The 19,968-nt window shown below is 50.4% G+C and overlaps 1 protein-coding gene across 1 annotated transcript in view; it reads right to left on the bottom strand.

Annotated features, from left to right (window-relative positions):
- Positions 1–11,172, bottom strand: part of Col2a1 (collagen type II alpha 1 chain) — a 28,678-nt gene extending 17,506 nt beyond the window's left edge. The window contains exons 1-15 of the mRNA XM_040753893.1: positions 10,930–11,172; positions 5,782–5,798; positions 5,396–5,428; positions 5,271–5,303; positions 5,118–5,171; positions 4,876–4,977; positions 3,871–3,948; positions 3,248–3,292; positions 3,092–3,145; positions 2,672–2,725; positions 1,943–1,996; positions 1,618–1,671; positions 1,438–1,491; positions 1,098–1,142; positions 219–272 (exon numbers count right to left, since the gene is read on the bottom strand). Of these exons, the coding sequence (XP_040609827.1) occupies positions 219–272; positions 1,098–1,142; positions 1,438–1,491; positions 1,618–1,671; positions 1,943–1,996; positions 2,672–2,725; positions 3,092–3,145; positions 3,248–3,292; positions 3,871–3,948; positions 4,876–4,977; positions 5,118–5,171; positions 5,271–5,303; positions 5,396–5,428; positions 5,782–5,798; positions 10,930–11,014 (816 nt within the window). The 5' untranslated portion in view covers positions 11,015–11,172. The remainder of the gene's footprint in view (positions 1–218; positions 273–1,097; positions 1,143–1,437; positions 1,492–1,617; positions 1,672–1,942; positions 1,997–2,671; positions 2,726–3,091; positions 3,146–3,247; positions 3,293–3,870; positions 3,949–4,875; positions 4,978–5,117; positions 5,172–5,270; positions 5,304–5,395; positions 5,429–5,781; positions 5,799–10,929) is intronic.
- Positions 11,173–19,968: the final 8,796 nt, after the last annotated feature.

Below are 19,968 nucleotides of genomic sequence, written 5' to 3'. Positions count from 1 at the left end.
AACTGAGTTTTCTTTGTTAGGAGCTGGGAGGGCTGAGAAGGGTCTCGCTGTGTGGCCCAGGCTGGCCTTGAACTTGTGATTCTCCTGCCTCAGCTCAGGTACTAAGACCACAGGTCTGTACCTCCTAGCCCAGCTTATTACAAGAGTGGTTTAGGGAGTTCTACTTGTAAACTGAAGTGTTGAACGTATGGTGGCAACTGGCTTTGGGGTTTACTCACAGCAGCACCAGCAGGGCCAGTCCGTCCTCTCTCACCAGGCAGGCCTCGGGGACCCTGCAACCAACACAGTTCAAGCATAAGTCGGCATAATGGTGGACTGTGCGATGACTTCTACAGGAGGGCCCTCCCCACCCACGGTGGCCAGAAAGCAAAGGACAGCAACCCTGTTCCCAGGACACAGCAAAGCACAGAGCTTCCTCCAGGCAGACCCATGTGTGACCCTGTTGCTGCCTGTGGAGCTCATTTCGTACGGCAGATGAGTGCCACAAAACACTGAAGACAAACAGATTTTTCAAAAACCTGAAACATTTTACACGTGTCTAACAGTTCCTGTTTTGAGGAAGTGCAGGCAGGTGAAAGTCTGAGCAACCTGTCTACTGCACGATGGTTTTGCTCATAATCAGAAAAACCTGCTCTGCACAAACGTGTGAAGGGATGCTGTAGTTGCGATGAGACCCTCTGACAGCCGTTGGGGGTACTTTTTTTTAAAGATGTTTCCAGACTATTTCTTTTTTGTTTGGTTGTTTTGGGTTTTTTTGGGGGGGGTTGGGTTTTTTGTTTTTGTTTTTGTTTTTCGAGACAGGGTTTCTCTGTGGCTTTGGAGGCTGTCCTGGCACTAGCTCTTGTAGACCAGGCTGGTCTCGAACTCATAGAGATCTGCCTGCCTCTGACTCCTGAGTGCTGGGACTAAGGACATGTGCCACCACCACCCAGCTTCAGACTATTTCATTTATTTCTACTCCCATCTTTTTTGTTTTTGAGTTATACATTTTTCCTCACTCGCCTTCCCTCCTCCCCTCTCCCCTTCCACTAGCCCCCCTACACCTAGAGGGGTCTTAAGAGCATTTGATGGCTTGCCCATAGGTGGTTCATACTCACCATTGGACCTGGGGAACCGTTCTCACCGGGGGAACCACTCTCACCCTGGGAAAAAAGACATACAGGATCAATGTTTGGAGTCCTAGATTCCAGAAACTTCCTAGGTAAGTCACTGAAAGATCTGGGTGGTTCAGTGCAAGTTGAGGCATGCCAGTTTCAAATCTAGGAGAGACATTTCCCCACAAGCTCCAAAGGCCTGCTGTTCATCTACCAAGATGTAGGCTTTTGGGTATTCCCAACTGTGTTCTACCTCCCTAAACGCTTCAGCATCTCCTTGGCTGGACAGGAAGTCTCCTTCAGTCTTTTATCACCAATCCCCGTGTGTTTCCTGACTCCTTACCTTCACACCTGGAGCACCAGCTTCTCCCTTAGCACCATCAAGGCCTGGGTAACCCTGGGAAACAGGAGGAAGAAGCCTCTATTACACATCTGGGAACCCACACAGGAATTAATGTGTGTACCCCCAAATGCCTCCTCCAGGTAGCCCCTGCTTTCCAGCACCATCACCCGTGATACTTACTCTGTGACCTTTGACACCAGGAAGGCCTGGGGTTCCTGGGAATCCACGAGCACCCTGTAATGCAAAGAGAAGATACTCAGGGGAAAGAAGTTCGGCGAAGGCTGCTGCGGCAAAGCCCGCAGATCCAGCTCACTCAGGCCACCAACAAGAAGCAGGCATCCAGACATCTCCACAGCTCACACAAATATGACCGCCAACTTGAAGGCAGGACATACGAAGGAACCATTAGCACCCAATTTTACACTGAGCCAATCATACTCAGTGAGCCGCATGGTCTAAGGGGGACTGGAGAAGCCTTGTGAGATTATGAAAGGCGGGGCTTTACCTGAGGGCCAGGAAGGCCTCGTTCCCCAGATTTTCCAGGTTTCCCAGCTTCGCCCTGAGCAGGAAGAGAGGGAGCTCGTTTTTCTCGGCCGTTCCATGAGTGTGCCTCGTGTGCTCCACGGCTGTGCTGCCTGCCTGCCTGCCCACCTTGATCACCTGCACACGCCCCCGCCCCCCGCCCTGGATGCCTCTCCTGGGTCACAGCTTATTCTTTGGCACGTTCCTCCATCCTCACTAGTCTCCAACTTCTCCAGCAAGCTTCTGGTCTCCTCCCCAGAGCTCTGTGGGCTGGCCTTTGTGCCCTGACCTCAGAGGTTTCATCATAAAAAACGCTCGGGAAAGCCAGCTCATGCCTCTACGCTTTTGCAGCCTCTGTAGACGTCTTGGCTCAGACTGAGCTTTCCCATCTCATTACCAATTGAGATGATGTTAGGGTGTTTGCTGAATGATGTTTGTTTTTCTACTCTACAGCTTTGAGCCTTGTGCTTTCCTGTCCCTTCTCTGACTTCTCAATTTCTCTTCCTGAAGTTAATGATGTTTTAATTATTCTCCTTCCCATCAGATCTGAAACAGTCTCCCAAGACCTGGCAAGCTAAATTGCAAGGGGGTATGTGGGTGGTAGACAGCTGGAATTTGGGACTGGCCAGCCTTGATCCTTGGGAAGCCTCTCTACCCAGTAGCCTCAGTACACACCCTCCCTGGGGCTTGGGGGCTCCTCGGGTCTACTCACATCATCACCAGGCTTTCCAGGAGGGCCTGGAGGACCACGGGGACCCATGGGACCCTACAAATAGAGAATTTAAGAGATGTTGGAAGGGAAACACGATGGGAAAAATACAGGATGGTAGTTTTAGAAGCTAGTTATCCTACAAGGAAAAAAGGCAAAAAGGTCAGAGCAAAATGGTAAAGGAGATCATGGTGGGTGGAGGGGACAGTGTGAGTTGGTGACCCCCAGAAGGGGAAGTGTCATGATGAGGTTCCTGCCATGTTGGTTTTCTGAAAGAGTGCTCCATAGATAAGGAGTAATATCTGAATTTCCTACGGCCCTCCAGTTGTGGGAAAGCGCTGGCAGAGCCTGGACGCAGACAGTATCTTGGGTTGGTAGACTGTCCCTAGAAGCTTCTGGGAGAGGGTAGCTTGTGGTACTCACAGAGACACCAGGCTCGCCAGGTTCACCAGGATTGCCTTGAAATCCTTGAGGGCCCTAGAAGGGAGAGTAATGACACCATGTTAACCACCAAAACTGTGTTGTTGAAGCTTGATGAGCGTCTGCAATGCCACCAAAAGGAAAAGAATGAACACTTACGGGGGCGCCGGCAGGACCTGGGGGTCCTCGAGGTCCCATGGGGCCCTGCATAGGAACAGAAAAGTGAGAGACTTACTTAGCATACTGTATCAGCAGTTTCAGAGTTGCACCTTCTATTAGCCCACAGCCAGATAAGAGTATACTGTGGGGCGGGGGCCAAAAGGCCTCCAGTGGCTGCTCCCTCTTTCCCACTCCCCACTCAACCATCTATTTTTTTATTTATCGGCGCCATTTGGACCGAGAAGTTGGCCTTGCTTTCTCCTGGATGGCAGCCATGTTTACTAAAGTCTGAATTTCATTTAGCATGTGCCAAGCCAGCACTGCAGGGTGAGATTTCCTGCTGGAAGCCTTGTGGATGCTAGAGAACAGTAGCTGCCGTCTGCATTCTTCAGTTCTCATTCCAAGAGCAATAGCAACCGGCCTTCTAATACATCAGTATATGCCTCTCTCCAGCCTCATTCTTCCTACTCACTCTAGAGCTTCATTCGAAACCAGCATCCATCACCATTAAAAACCAAACTCCTCAGTTAACTTAACGAGAGCTTTCACACAGCCGATGGAGATGAGGTGCTCCAAACAATGGCCTCCTCCCATTTGGGCATTTAAGAGAACCGCTGTCTTACCATCGGACCTTGCATCACTCCCATCTGGGCACCGCCAGCCTTCTCATCAAATCCTCCAGCCATTTGGGCTGCGAAGTTCTGCAAACCAAGGGAACAGTGTTAGGAGGCCCTGGAACATCCCTGCTTGCCTGGGAGCTTTATATGTAGAGAAAGAATTCTACCTAGTTCCTGGTTATTAGGGGCTAGGTGAGTAGTAATCAGAATTACCAAGAGGCACTGATACAGTTTGGGGATGCGTTCTTGCAACAGTGGCAGAATCACTTCCCTGGAGAATCAAGTGCTATTTGTAGCAGTCTCAGTCCCTTACACTCTGCTTTGTAAACGTTTATATTCTAAAATGTTATGTAAATAAAACATCACTCTAAAAAGGCATTCTTTGTTCTCCAAAGTTGATGTCTGGCAAAGCCCTGAAATCTGGTCTTGAAATATTTCAGGAAAGGTTGCAGTAGGCGTCTGTGAGCCCACTCAAATTGGAGAATTTAAAACACAGCAAACCTCCAGATGGCACACCTACAAAAGCTGAACAGTCATATAATTGGTTTACTGGTGTGATTCCAAACACGACAGTAGCCACACACCTTCCCTCAGTGGGGCTCTTTCATGAGAATGAATAGTTGCTTGGAATGTACTTGGCAAAGACCACAGACAAATGTCTTCCAAGGACAGTGGTCACTGCTCTTCCACAGGAATACAAGTGCCCAGTCATCCTTTTCCCACACCCCTACACCCACCCCCAAGACTCAACCGCATGACAGGGTGCCAGGAAGCCAGGTAGCAGAAGGCCTTCTTTTACAGAAACCCAAGGAGTAGAAAAGCCAGCCTTCAGTCCCACAACCTCAAACCTCATATGTGAGTCCACTCAATTACAGGCCTGAGGCAAAGCCTATGAACAGGCTTTGTAAGTACTGCTGGCAGTCCTGGGCCAGCCAGGTAACTGAAAGTAGCTATTTAGAAGCCACAGTTCTGGAGGGATAGCTTGGAGAAAGGAGAAATAAGGACACTTACTCCAATAAGGCCAGGGGGGCCTGGGGGGCCTGGAGGACCAGGGGGACCAGGATTTCCAGGGGTACCAGGCTCTCCATCTCGGCCACGAGGTCCAGGTGCACCCTTGCCAGGAAGAGAAAAAGGTTTTAGTGGAGCAAGGCATCTTTAGAATCATCCGCTCCAGGTAACTCCCACAAGACAATCAGGTCTCTAGAGGACCCCAGGAATACAGAAGGCAAGACTTGTTGGCAGGGTCCACACACCTTTTCTCCTTTGTCACCACGGTCACCTCTGGGTCCTTGTTCACCAGCAGGTCCCTGAAGGAAAGGAGCATGGTGTGATGACATGAGAACAGAGACCACAATGGCTCAGTTGCAGTAAGGGAAGCATGGAGCAAGGGACCTTCCCTTTCTTACCTGAGGGCCAGGAGGTCCTTTAGGTCCTACAATCTGTGTGAGACAGAGCCACAGACCGATAGGTTAGAGGGGTACATTGAGGACAAAAGGCGCATGCGTTGTGGCGGGGGATGACTTGTACTTACATCCTTGAGGTCTCCAGGTTCTCCTTTCTGCCCCTGCAACATTGACAGGCATAAGCTGGGAGGAACCCGACAGGCCCCAACACAAAAGCCCCACCCCCACCCCGTGCTTGTCCTTTAGACAGACATATTCTGAGGTCTAAAGAAGAGGCATGGGCCAGCTCAGTGCGCTTCTGGAGAAGAACTCAGAAAAGCAAAATCCGGGGCCAGTGAAATGGCCCAGTGGGTAAAAACTCTGTGGCACCAACCTGACGGTCTGTGGTGGGAGAAGAGAACCAACTCCTCAGGGTTACCCCCCAGCTGCCACACATGCACCGTAGCACAAAAACTCACACATACATCACATGGGGGGAGGGGGATATAATTAAATTAAAAACAGTGTGCCTTACCTTTGGTCCTAGTTGTCCTGTAAGGGAAAACAGAGGACAAGATGAGACAGGGACCATTTCTTGTCAGTCAAACTCTCTTTGGAGGACCAGACAAAAAAGACCACAACCAAGGGAGGAAGCAGATTCCTCTGTTGCTCCCCCAGTGCCTCTGTGGGGGAAGTGTTAGGATCCCAGAGCCCTTCTGTTGCTGAGGACTCACAGGGAATGGAGGTGTCTCTAACTTTGTTAGTCAAAAAGCATGCATCGTGTCCAGGAATGGTTGAGAGCAGGAAAGAGGCAACCAGGGGGCAAAGCAGAAGAGATCTGGGAGTCAGGCTCCCTTCCCAACCCATCCCCCCCCCAAGAAGAGTCATGAGCTGAGGAAGCCTTACGTTAGCATGGAGTCTCCTTGAAGCAAGCACAAAAAAAGAGCAGGACACAGAAGTTAATTGCAGCCAGAGCCATCCCAAACTGATAAGCCCCTACCCCATCATAGCCACAAAGGCCTATGGGCCACCAACACTGCACTGGCATGGGCCCCTCAGAGAGTGACAGTATCTGAGAGTCTGCACCATACAAGGCATCAGTGTTGGAGAAGCATTCGGGAAAGGCAACTTCTCGATTCAACTCTCCTCTCTATGTGAGTAGAAAGGAGACAAAGAGACTTGTGTGGGGGTCCCCATCTTCCCTGTAGGGAGATGGGACACTGCTGGTATGCAGTCATGGGTACTCATAGTTGGCACTGGTTCTAGCTGGAAGATGTTAACTGTCACTTGCATACAGGAATGTGACTACCCTTTCCATACCCAGAGCCCAGTCACTCCAGTTTTCTGATTCTTAAGTGGTGGTCAACACCAAGTGGGGGGGGGGGGTCAATGCAAAGAGGCAGTACCACCATTGTTCTCTACCCCAAAGTGGGGACCCACTCTGTCCCCTGCTTCCTGACAGAGGTTTCTCCACATGCATGGCCACGCCCTTGGAGGTTTCCTATAGACAAGACAAGATATGGGTGACAGAGCAGCTAGGCAGAGCCTGATTTCCACCATGTGGCTCTAGTAATTAGCAGGCTTGATGCATGAGGGGAAACTTTAGTGGAACCATATCTGTAGTCAGAAACATACTCCTGAAGTATTAGGTGAGGGAGGGTCTCTCTGGTGACTTAGTCCCACTGCTTTCAACCTGCAATCGAGAAGTGGCCGTGCCCTCCTGCCCCTAGTGCCGGGACCAAATGGATAAGCAGCTTCTCAGATCAAAGAGAAGCCCAACATCCATGGAAAGCTATCTGCTGCAAGTAATTTATTTATGTTGGATAAGAAATAAATAAATTACGACCACTGGCAGGGGTGAGGTCAGCTGGGCAGATGGGACAGCACTCTCCGAAGGGGACCTCGGCGTTGAGGCAGTCTTTGTCTTCACAGATTATGTCGTCGCAGAGGATATTCCCAGTGTCACACACACAGATGCGGCAGGATGTGGGCTTCCATACATCCTTATCTTTATATATTTGCCCATCCTGCAAACAGCTGCCAGCATCCTCTGCACCAAGCAGGGGTGGGAGTGGCAGAGCAGGGAGGGAGGGGAGCCAGAGAGAAAGACAAAGAGGTTGCCATCAACTTGACTTGATTCAAAGGAATGGGGGAGTCAGATCACACCAGACAGACCGAGCTTGCAAATTAGCTTTGGAAAACATAACTGATCTTTCTATACATTCCAGGGTATCTCTTATGTGTCTTGCACTGTGCAAGATGTGTATGTTGTGGAGGGGGGATCCTGATCCAGCAAGAAAGGAGGGCTGTTACTCTACTATATTCTCTGTCTAGAATGGGGGTGGGGGCTGGAGACAGGACAGGATAAGTTGGAAGGGGGACGTGAGTGGTACGAGGAGTAGGAACCTAGGGGCAGCAAAGATGGAGAATACAGAGAAACGGTGAGACACTCTGCTGAAGAGCAAAGGTCTTTTTTATCATCCGCTAGGAAAAGTGAGATTTTCTAAATATAGCTGATGACTAAAATTCAGAGAAAGTGCAGAGAATTCTATCCACAAACATTAGAAGATATAAACAATATATAAATGATAATTTAAAGGGCAAGCTGGGCCCTCCTGCAGTGACACTCTTGCCACAAGTCTTGCCTCAGGCTGAAAAACAAAAAAACCCAACAACTGCAATATGGGTGCCAGGAGGCTCTGAACGCCTGGCCTTGGCTAATATTCACCAGTCTAGACCTGCATCCTCCAAGAATGCAAGGGGATACCTCGGACTGGACCCTCCCCACCAGTGCCCTGCTGTCTGGAATTCGCCCTGCGCATAAAAACTGTGCTGACAAGCGAGCTTCTCAGAGTGCCAGGGACTGAAGAGCCCGCACCACGTGCTAGGCAGCGCCCAGCGCTGTTTTTCTCATTAAAATCTCAAAAGCGATGGCAAACGCTGAGGATGAATAATAGCGAAGAGAGACAAACCCAAGAGGTGTGGAGCAAAACGGGCCTGCCTTCTGCTCTTCAGGAGAGCGAGAATCCAAAGATTAAACTCTCCCTTTTCTTTCCCACTGGAAGAAACCCATCTAGTCTTTAGGTAAGACGATCAAGGGGATCCCAGGAAAAATGTCGAAGCTGCTGGAATAACCCGCCCCCCTCGCCAGCGGGCGCTAAAATAGCCGGAGGTGACGAGAGTGTTGTGTCAGCTAACGATGTCCAGTCCTGACTTAGAAAAAGCACTCTATCGCCCAAGAGTGCCTGGAGGAGCCTGAGGAGAGCGGGGGGAGGGTGCATCGTGAAAACTGATCGGGTTCCCCAGGAAGGGCGCCCCAGGGCCAGTGAGGGCCAGGGCCGGGGCGGCCGCGCTGGGTGTGAGAGCGGCTGGCTGACTCTTTGTGGCTGGTGCTCGGGACACTGCCCTCCGGCAGGCAGACACCCGGAGAGCAAAAAGTGGGATTAAATGCCTGCCCCCAGAAAGGAGCCAACACCGTAACCAGATCCCCTAGGTGCAGTTGGAGGAAGCCAGCACCACCTTAATTGTGGCACGAAAGGGGCTACAGATAGCATCCTGGCCACACGATCGGGTTCCGCCGCATGGCATAAGTGATTCTTTGTGGTCAACCAATTAAAAAGCTACCTCTTTCGGGGAACTGTTTTGCTTCGTCGCTGCTGCGCACAGGGGCCAGAGCCCGGGAGGTGGCGGCAGGCGGGCACAGGGGGGCATTGTGGGAGAGGGGGGTAGGGGAGTATGGAGTGGGGGGGGGACGACCCACCAGGCCTCGCCTCTCATGAATGGGGCTTTTCTCGAGCGCATACAGAGCCCGATTCACAGGTCTCCGCAAGGAACCAGTTTAAATAAATACGGGCAGGGTTTCAGCCCATCTGGAAGCTATCGCTGCCAATCCCCCAACGCAAACACACTTCACAAAGGAGGACTGAGGTCTCTCCCCGCCTCAGCCAGCAGCACTTTTGGAAGCTAGAGCTGAGAAATGCAGATGTGGGTCAAAGTCTCCACGGAGCCAAGAAGTTTCCCAAACTCGTGGAAGGATGGAGAGGAGGAGCGTAGTGGACTCTAGGTTTCTGACATTGCTGACGTCCATGCAGGCTACGCCTTTCCCCACATCAGGTCCTTGGGTCCTATGAACCCAAGGCTGGAGTGTGGGGGTGTTTGCGTAGATGGGACGACCCGGGGGCAAAATCAATCGGTCAGAAGCAGAATCTATTCCTCCTAGAAGGAGGAGAGTAGGAGGTTTAGATCCCTCCAAAGCTGTGGAATTCACTCTCTGCCAAGAAGGATGCAGCGGAGAGAGCTCTTCGCCACTTATGCGAGAGCCTTTACAATCCGATGGAGAATTAGACTCGGCTCACTCCATTGCTCGCTATGGAGAACACCGTCAAGACCACAACTTTGTAGATATGTGCTTTCAAAGTTAGGACAAAGTCAGAGATAGGTCGAGCTCAGACCACGTACAAACTACATTCCCCCAGAGCCCGAGCACAAGACCCCGACTTAGCTCGCTACTCTGGCAGAGGGGCTGGAAAGTGCCAGTCTGGGCTCCACATTGCTCTCCGCTGCAGCCCTGACCCCGCGGCGCCCGCCCGCCCGCCCGCCCGACTAAGGAAAAGAAAGTCCGCCAAGGCCCGCTGCCTCCAAACTCCAAAGCATCTCTGGAGGCAGCCTGATTGCATGGGGAAAGCTCATAGCCTCAGAGGCAGAGGGTCTTTGGTCCCCACCCACTACCCAAACAGTTTCACCTGCGATTGATTTACAGTCTGTAACATAAAAAGACAAGGCTGGAATCCTAGCCGTCGGAAACGTGCCCAAACACGTGGAAGACAATTCTCTCTACCTAATACACTTTCCAGGCTTCGTTTGTCCTGAATATAATCCCAGACAGTGGATCTTACCCAGGGAGGAGGTGGAAAGGTACGGGGACCGCCCTTGGACCAGAGCTGTACAGCGGCAACTATACCACAAGCAGTTCTTTGGCCTTACCCTCCTTCTGCTGCTACAGACACAGTAAAGTAACTCATTGTAGACCCTCAGAAGGAAGGGGGTACTCTGGGGGGGGCATTTGTAAAGCTGGTCTGGTTGGAGTGTCAGTGCTTTTCATACATCAAGTTCCTGCAGCCCAAGGGAGGCAAGGGGAGAGAGGAGTTTCAGAGAAAGGCCAGCTGACTGCACCTTACTCTGGGCCAGTCTCGAGGCAGAGGGAACTCGAGAGCGGCGCTGAAGTCGCATAAAACCTCTTTTTCTCTGTGGCCTCAGATTTCATCAGTGTCAGAATCAGTCCTTTGTCTAGCGCCCCTTTGAGTCCCGCAGGCTCTAACCCCTGGACTAGGCTGAGAAGTCAACCCGTAGGCGTCTCTTGATCTCTCTCCTTTTAAGTATGGGGCTTCTTTTGCTGAATTCGGAGCCTTCTGATCAAAGCTGGTAGAAAGGGGCGCGTTTATATCTATGTTAAACCTGTCGCATCCAACACTTTATATCCTTGCTTCACGCAGGGACCTGCAAATCCCTCCACTCGCAACTCTTACCTAGGGTGCTGCGACAGAGTTTATCACTCACGGAATTCGGCTCAGTGGATTCCCGTGCACCTAGGTCTCTAACCAGGACTGGGGGGGGGGGGTCGGGGAGTGGAGAGAGGAGAAGGGACGCACGTCAGGGAAACAGGCAGGGGATGTGGGCGACTTACCGTCATCCTGGCCCTGACACCGAAGAACTGCAGCGATGAGCAGTGACAGCAGCACCAGCGACTGGGGAGCCCCGAGGCGAGTCATGGCTCACCGTGGGGCCTGGCAGAGCCTGGCCCGGGTGAAGCGCAGCGAGGCGGCAGAGCACGGAGCGGGTCCGGGTCTCTACCGCGCCCTCATGCAGGAGGCCCTGGGGGCAGGACGAAGAGGCAGGAGACCCGGCAGCCCAGCAGCGCTCTGCGTCTTCTCCCTGCAGAGGCTCCGGTTATATGCGCCCGGTCGCTCCAAAGGCTGGCAAACCTGCCCAAACCGCGGGCCGCCCCCCAGCCCCCCGCGGGGCTGTAACCTGAGACCCCGCCCCCGGAGCCCGCCCAGGCCGGACCAGAGCCCACACCTGCCAAGGCCAGACTCCCCTCTCGTGAGGCCAGCTTCCCGCCCCCCATGTGCCCAGTGGCCTGATCGGGCGGGGCACAGAGGCGGACTCTAGTCGCCCCCACTTGGGACTGCCGCACAGCCCCCCTCCAACCACAGGCGGGAAGGGGGGCCTCCTGCCCCTCCCCTCGAAGTTCTGCTGGGTCTAGAGGGGAGGGGGTTGTTTGCAGAGGCATAAGCCTGGAGCTCTAGACCCAGGACAAAAAAGGAGGGAGGACTTAGCAACGGAAAGGAACAAGGAAGGCGGAGGTGGCAAATTTAGGGGACGGGGAGGTGAGTGGGGGGACCCAAGTATGAACCCATGGAAGTTGTCCAGAATCCTAAATCTGGGGGACAGTTGTCCAGACCTGCCTTCTACCCCCTTTGTAGAGTACCTGACCCTGGACTCCCACCTGGAGGCTCCAAACGACATCCTCCCTCACCCATCCCCCATTCAAGGAGCTACGAAAAAGCCTCCTCTATAACCTAGGCAGATAGATGCTGGACTGTGCGTGCGGATGGCTAGGACAGGGGCTGGCGAATTCCTGCACACAGGGAGACCTGTGTGGAGGGGCGGGGGTGGGGCAGGCCAGGGAAGGGACTAAGGAACCGCAGAGAACCAAACGAGCTGGGACAAAACTGCGTGCAGCCAGATTGGAGACACTGTCTAGTTCGTCTCTTCCTGGCCCAGGTCCAGGGATCCCCAGGGAAGTGGGCACCCTCAGCCTAGACAGAGCAGCACTGACCAAGGACTGTTGGCAACCCCGAGGCCCTAGCCCGAGTCTGGAATCTGCTCCAGCTGGACTCAGTTTCGTGAGGGGGGGGGGCAAAGCGCCAGAGTTTCCTAGTCTTCCCCCAGCCCTGGGCTCGCAGCCTCACTCACCTTCCCTGCCTGCTCCCACCTTAACCCAAACTGCCAAGGTCCAAGACTCAGCCCGGGCCTTTTTCCTTTTTGTATAATTTTCATTTTCTCCCTTATATCCGCTGAGTTTGCTTCATCAAGGAGTGGGGCAGGTCTGTGAGAACACAGCTGTACCTAGTACCCTTTTCAACACAAAGGAGGAAGCTTTGGTAAGCTCCTGTGGACTAGGTTGTTTAGATTAACAAAACAGAATTTATTTTACATGTTTATTTCTTCTTTATGTGTGCACACTGGTTCTCTCCTTCTAACTCATGGGTTCCGAGATGGAAGGTGGGCCAGGACCTCATCAGTCCCTGCAAAATAGAATCTCATGATACAAGTAACACATAGGTAACTATAAAGCTAGCCATTCAAATCATTGTTCTCAATGCAAGTGATCATGAAAACTCAACAGCAAAAGTTTTGAAGAAAATGCTAAAGTAGATGAATAAAATGGAAACCTCTATGAAAATGATCTAGCTCCGTGAGCAACAAAAGTGGGATATTCTTGATTTCTCCTTTAACTCTGATTCATTCTGACTGAAGGGCAGGTCTGTCTACACATAAGAACTCTGGATCGAGTTTTCTGCTTCCTGTAATTAAAAACAGAATTATCAGGGGGTGGGAACTAATTAAGACAAAATCAATTTAAAGCTTAAATTGACAAAGCCAGAATAAATGGAAATTACTGAAATTTCACAGCCAACTACGTCATCTCATCATGCAGAGTACAGTGATGGGACCGAAACGAATGGGAAAGAGCAAACATCTAAGTAGCCAGAAGTTATGCATCCTTCTTACTGGTCTATTGGCTCATAGTTAACACATTGTTCCAAAGGTAGTGTCACCTGACCTCACCAAGTTGATACACACAAATAGAGCTGCTGTTTCGAGACAACACAATGAATACAGCAAGAGAGCTGGGAATGCGGTTCCGTGGTAGAGAGTTTGCCTCGCATACATGAGGTCCTAGGTTCTAGCTCTAACACTGGGAGCTGGGAAGAACCTTTGCTGATTAAACAAACAAACAACAACACAAAAACAGCAAATGGAGCTGAAGCTAGACAGAGAAGCAACATGAAGCTGGCGTGGGGAATATGAAACACGAATGCCTAGGGTCAGCAGGGAACAGGGCCACTGGTGCCACAACAGGGTCAACAGGTGGCAATGGCTCTAGAGACCATCCTGATGTACAGCTGCCTGCATTGTTTTTATACTATGGAGACTCATCTTAAAGCCTCATTCCTAATGGATAGCTTTCATGGTAACAGAAGGTACGATGCAAACTCCCAAAAGAGAGAGCGGCCAAGAGTCCCACGCACAGCTATGATGCCTATGAACACAATGGCCAGTGTGGCATGATAATCCTAAGGGTGCAGTATGGCAAGAATACCTTGGCAGTCACCAGCAGCTCTCTAAGTGGACCTAAGACATTCTTCAAAGGAGGGAAATCATGCCTGGTACTGAAAACTTAGCTAACTACCTAGGGCTAATCAAATCATGGATCTTGGAGGAAAGCCTACAACCACCACTTTACTAACCCAGCATAATTCCTAACTACATTCTAAATATTTGTCCTTATACCCACAGATAAGTGTAGTCCTCACCTCTCATCAAGGAAACTTCTCTTTGCAACAGAGACCATTACAGAAAACCACAATCAATCAAAATGCAGAGTTGTGGAGCCCTGTCCCAATGGATACATCTAATGCAACTCCCCCACCTAAGGCTCAGGGATCGTTGCTGAAGAGGGGACCTGAAAGACTATAAGAGCCAGAGGAACAGGGAGTTGGCTGTGAGACTGTGTCCTGGGAATGTCAGAAAGTCTCACCAGCATGGCTACCTCAGCATGAACTGAACACAGACAATGAAAGACATGCTAACAAGAATGGGTGAGTGGGTGGGTGGGGTGGAGACCAGGAGGCCTCAGCCACCCCCCAAAACACAGAACAGTAGGAATCCTGAGAGGGGGAGAAATAATCCTCCTCAGAGAAGAACGCACCAAATGGTTATCCAACCAAATGGTCAGTCCTGAAAACATAACATGCAAGTAACAGTATACAGACCAAGAAAGTTGTAGTTATGTGTTTAGAAATATACATTCCTAACGCATATATACACACTTTGTTTGTTTTTTGAGACAGTGTTTCTCTGTATAGTCCTTGCTTCCTGAAACTCACTCTGTAGATCAGGTTTGGCCTTGAACTCAGAGATCTGCCTACCTCGGCCTCCTGAGTGCTGGGATTAAAAGTATGAGCCACCATTGCCCGGCTCACACGCATTTTTTTAATGTGAAAAACTTTTTATGCCAACATCAGATGGATGAGGAGATATCACAAAGAATTTCTGTCTTACGTAACAGCAGGCATTAGAAAGTAAACAGTTTGTATCCACTTAAATCAGACAACAAAATAGATAATTAAGTCGGTGATTTTATGTTGTGTAGACAAAACAAGCAGTTCACTATTTTTTCTTTCTTTTATGAGGATATTAATGTAGACTTTTCTGTGGTTCTGGGGATTGCATTTAGGGCCTCTCACGTACTAGACAAGCACTCTACCGCTGAACTATATTCTCAGCCCAAATTTAGACTTAGGTAGACACTACCTTATTGGGAAAGGTATTAATAGGAATACTGTAAAGAAAAGATCTTTCTCTTCCTCTACCTAAATCCACTTTAAAAATAGTGATAAAGTAAGGAAGGATCCACATTCCGAAGAGGTAAGCCCACCCCAAATATGGCAGGCGGTGAATGACATGCTTCACACAGCCTTGGAGGAGGGGTGGACCTGGCTCCCCCTGACACTCAGCCTCTGTTGGTTGAGCTCCTTTCAGGCCTTTCAAGGCGTGTTTATGTTTTCTTTTGGCATTTTTGGGCCAGAGGAACAGGATCACGACTGTCCAGGAGAGGGCTGTTGCAGATTTATGGAGTACATTCCATTCCATAGGAGAATAAATGTGCTACTATGTGTTCTCAAATGCAAACAGCATTAAGAATCCCACCCAGACTCAAGCCTGTCCTGGTACCACACAAATCCAGTTTAGTACTTACACTCGACCTCTTCTCCACAAAATAGAGACACCGAGCAAATTTAGATGCTACCTCTGAATCCAAGGGGACACAAGAGAAATATGACGGTGAAAAATACAGGAAAGAAGCTGTTTCAAAGGGAGGGAAGAAAAGGGGCATCATGCAAAGGGAGTGAGAAGGGAAAAGAAGGGACCAGAAAGGAGGGGAAGGAAGTATTACAGGAAACAAAGACTAAGCAGAAGCCGGTTTCCTGGGGAAAGTGAGTTTGAGGATGCCCGGGTTTGGAAATGCAGATGTCCAGTGAGAATAAAATCCTGTATGAACGCAAAGAAGGATGGGGTGAGGCAGGAAACATGACATGGGGTCCAGAACCGCGTAAACTACAGGAGGTGTGGGGATAAGACATAGAAATAAGGAAGGGAATTACAAATAGACATGAGGGTCTCCTTGAAAGGTACTAGTTGCCTGTATTACTTTTATTCTTCTGGCTGTTTGTTTTGTTTTTGGGACAGGGTTTCTCCATGCTGCTCTAGGGGTCCTGGAACTTGGTCTATAGACCAGGCTGGCCTGGAACTCACAGAGATCTTCCTATCTCTGCCTCCCGAGTGCTGGGATTAAAGGTGTGTGCCACCACCGCCTGGCTGCCTGTATTACATCTATTTTACCCACTTCTAGTTATCTCTTAAGAGCTAGACCTTTAGATGGAGTTAGGAGAATAAAGATGGGGAAATAAGGATGTCTGGTATTTTAGACTTCCTTTTTGAAAAAAAAAAGACTGCTTTTTTTTTTTTTTTTTTTTTGGTTTTATGAGACAGGGTTTCTCTGTATTGTTTTGGAGGCTGTCGGTCCAGCCCGGCCTCAAACTCAGAGAGATCCGCCTGCCTCTGCCTCCCGAGTGCTGGGATTAAAGGCGTGTGCCACCACCGCCCGGCCAAGACTGCATTTTTATTCATAAGGATTTCCTGTGCTGTTTATTTATTTATTTATTTAAAACAAAACCCTTTCATACCAAACCTTGCATTTTCTTGAAGTTCGTAGGCTTCTGGCTTTCGGAATGTGTGTCTCTCATTGGCTCTCAATGTTTCCAGAGGCACGACAGAAAATGCAGATGCCTCAAAGAGGAGACTCCCAGCAGAAGCTGCACATGAAGCGCCTGGTTCTACATCAAATGCAGCTGTTGCCTAGAGTCCACGAGCATCAAGCAACTGCATAGCATGTGGCTCCAGGGTCAATAACTCATGAGACAAGTCTAAACAGGCATCGACTCCTGTCTCTCCGGCTCCTTTGAGTGCTTCAGGCCCTTGGGGCATTGCAAGCACCGTGGAGTCGTGCCTTAGTTGGCCCTCTCTCGCTCAGCTTGGCTAGTACAGGGCTTGCCACACAAGCATGAGGACTTGAGTTCAATGCCCAGTGCCCATATAAAAGCTGGGTAGGAGCCTAGTGTTGGTGGCTCACACCTTTAATCCCAGCACTCAGGAGGCAGAGGCAGGAGCATCTCTGAGTTCGAGGCCAGCCTGGTCTACAGAATGAGCTCCAGGAAAACCTCCAAAGCAATACAGAGAAACCACAACCCTGTCTCAAGAAAAAAAAAAGCTGGGTAGGGTGGCAGCGGTGTCTGTAATCCCACACTGAACCTGGTGAGATCCAAGTTCATCTAGCAACCCTATCTCAATAAGACAGAGAGAGATCAATGATTAAGGAAGGCACTTGACATTAACCTCTGGCCTTCACACACATGCTTACACTCATTGTATGAACTGTACACACACACACACACACACACAAGAAATAAATCCTGGAGGACAGGTAGCTGTGTGTAGCCCTGGCCACACAGAGAAGGTGTGGTCAGCATGTTCAGCAGTTCCAAATACCTGGGCTCATGTGTCCTAGATGCAGGCCGGTCAGAGGGCAAGCCCAGGAGCTGAGCTAACAGTGGCAGAGAAGAAACCAGTTAGGGAGAGTGATGTGGTTTGAACAGGACTTGTTTACCTGAAGCTCATGGAGTTTACCCTTGTGGCAGTGTTTGGAAATTACCCCTTAGGACACGGTGAGGCTGTTGCAATTTAAAAAGTGGCATGAGAGAGCAAAACACCATATGACAGAGCTCACGTGGAGGGAAAGGGGATGGGAAAAGGGAAAGGTGAGGGGGAGACCGGCTTCTGGGGACAGCAGAAGAGAAAAGAGGCCGGGTGGGGGGAGACAGAGAGGCAGGTAAAGAAGCAGTGGGAGGGAGAGAGAGAGAGAAAGAAAGAGAGAGAAAGAGAGAGAGGTGAGCAGAGCCCTTTAAAAAGGGAACATAGTGAATGGGCACAGGTGCTCTTAGCGACTACAGCTGGACGGATCCTGTGAGAACCCCAAGGGCTGGCCAGTACAGATGCCTGAATACTAGCAGAGGGTATGGGCTTGTCCTTTTAGGAGTAAGCTATCACAGAGAGAGGATGCCTCTCAGCTTCTCTCTCCCAAACCACCTCTTGCCTTCCCCTTTTCTGCTAAGAGTTGCAGCCATAGGAAGCCCTTGCTGGTACCAAACGCTCACTTCCCAGCCTCCAGAGCTGTGAGCCGAAACACAGCTATGGCATTTCTGTTATAGCAACAGAGGATGAAGGGAGATGGAGTGTTGAAAAAAGGCCCATTTCAGAGGTGTGGCTGTGACTTCTCCCACAACATTCTCTCCTTTACAAGTAGGTGACAGGTCACTTCTGTGCCCCAGTCCTTCAGTCGGAAAGGGAGGTCAATGCCGGGAGAGAGACTGACACAGGATGAGGCCTTGGCTTGCGTATTCCACAGTGTCTTGGAAGAAGGAAGAGGAGACAGGACTCTGCTGCAGTACCCAGCTCCCCACAAATCATGTTCATCCCAATCCAGGGTGGGGTGGGCCTTCCAGGAAGTCCCTGGAAAGCTCAAGAGAACATTTGGTAAGTTTCTAGTGGATTCCATTGCCAAAAACAACATAGAAAGGGAATAGAAGGACACAGTGTCACAAACTCAGGAGGGCCCCTTGCCTATTGCTATCCAAGGCACCTGTCTGGAGCAGCCAATCTGTCATGGTCTCTACATCCTCAGCTAGACACCAACCACACACACTCCAGTGTTCACAAACTCCACTGCTCTGACTCCCCCTTTGACTGTCTCTCTAACTCTGCCTTCCTTCCAGGCATCCCCACACGCTAGGCTTCACTGTACAAGAGTACAAGCTATATATCCGGTACTTACCACGAGGTAAGGGACACACAGAGTGATCTATTATGAGTGGATCCTTCCAAAAGCCCACTAGCCCTCTCAGGGGATAGTCACACAAGGAACTGAACTTGAGGTGAACAAATTGTAACATGCCTCATTGTGAGGTGGCATGGCGGTAGTCTGCTCTGCTACAGAACACCATCAGTGTCATCCCCAGACAACCTCTCTGCCTCTGGGAGCTGAAAGTTCTCTTCCTGATACAGGTCGGGCAGTAATACAGCCTGTTCCCATTTATCCCCTGGGGTAACTAATACTTAAGACCCTCAGAGACTTGCTTCTCTGCATGCTATGCTGCCCTCTGGGTGTAAAGTTGGGCTCCTAACAAGACCCCGTTGGTGGCCTTTGCGCCTATCTCTTGGGGGACTGGCCCTTACCCTGCGGTCCTCATCCAAGCTGCATCTGGATTGTGTTCTCACGAGGCCAAGAGCAAAGCGCACGGTGTGCCTCACTCTTCCTCCCTGACATCGTGTGCCCCATGTAGAAGCAACAAGTCCCCACAGAGGCTCAGAGGGAGCTTCATAGTCACTATAGCCCCTTCCTTTGGTCAGTACTCCAACACGATTTCCCCCCAGGAGGGATAACAACCTTCAAGCTTCTCCTGCAGCCTAGGAGGACCAAGAGAGCAATGGGTGGCCACCAAACTAAACCAAGATGGACTGCGGTCTTTGTTTGGTGAGACTCTAGAGGGGAGAAAGCACTATATTTCTACCCCCGCTCTCCCTGAACCTTGGTCAACTTGCTTTCTTCTGTGGCTCAGATTCTCCATGGATAGAATGAGGTGGCTGGGGTGGGGGGCCAAGGGGGTCTGTAATAAGAGGCTCTGTACCAGTTTTTTTTCTTTTGAGCCACCAACCAGCTCCCAAATCATAACACGGGGGCTTACTAGTTTTGAACGCTCAGCCTTAGCGTATACTGGTTTCTGTCTACTTTTTCTCCCACTTTAACTTAAATTAACCTGTTTCTCTCCATCTGCCTTTTGCCTTGGGGGTTTTTTACCTTTCTTTTTTTCTGTGTGTCCTACTCTGTGTCTGTGGGCCAGCAGCTGCCTGGCTGGTTCAGGGCGTCTTCCTCTCTTCTTCATTCTCTTCTCCTTGTCTTCTCTTCTTGTTCTTTTGTTTTGCTTTTCAAGACAGGCTTTCTCTGTATAGCCCTGGCTGTCCCGGAACTTGCTCTGTACTTGGCCTCAAGTGCTGGCACTAAAGGCACTAAAGGCATGCACCACCATCACCTAGCTCTCTTGCTCTCTCCCACCTTTTTAATTTAAATTAGAAATAAGCTTCTTTTACACATGTCAATCCCAGTTCCCTCTCCCTCCCTTCCTCCCCTGCCTCCCCATGGGCCCCCATCCTATCCCCTTTCTGCTCCCCAGGGGAAGTGAGGCCTTCCATGGAGGATCTTCAAAGTCTGGCATATCATTTGGAGCAGGGGCTAACCCCTCCCCAACTCCCATGTGTCTAA

The sequence above is a fragment of the Mesocricetus auratus genome, unplaced genomic scaffold (assembly GCF_017639785.1).
Source record: "Mesocricetus auratus isolate SY011 unplaced genomic scaffold, BCM_Maur_2.0 Super-Scaffold_100010, whole genome shotgun sequence".
NCBI lineage: Eukaryota > Metazoa > Chordata > Mammalia > Rodentia > Cricetidae > Mesocricetus > Mesocricetus auratus.
Note: the sequence above shows the minus strand (reverse complement) of the source record. Positions and strands in the feature narration are given on the sequence as shown.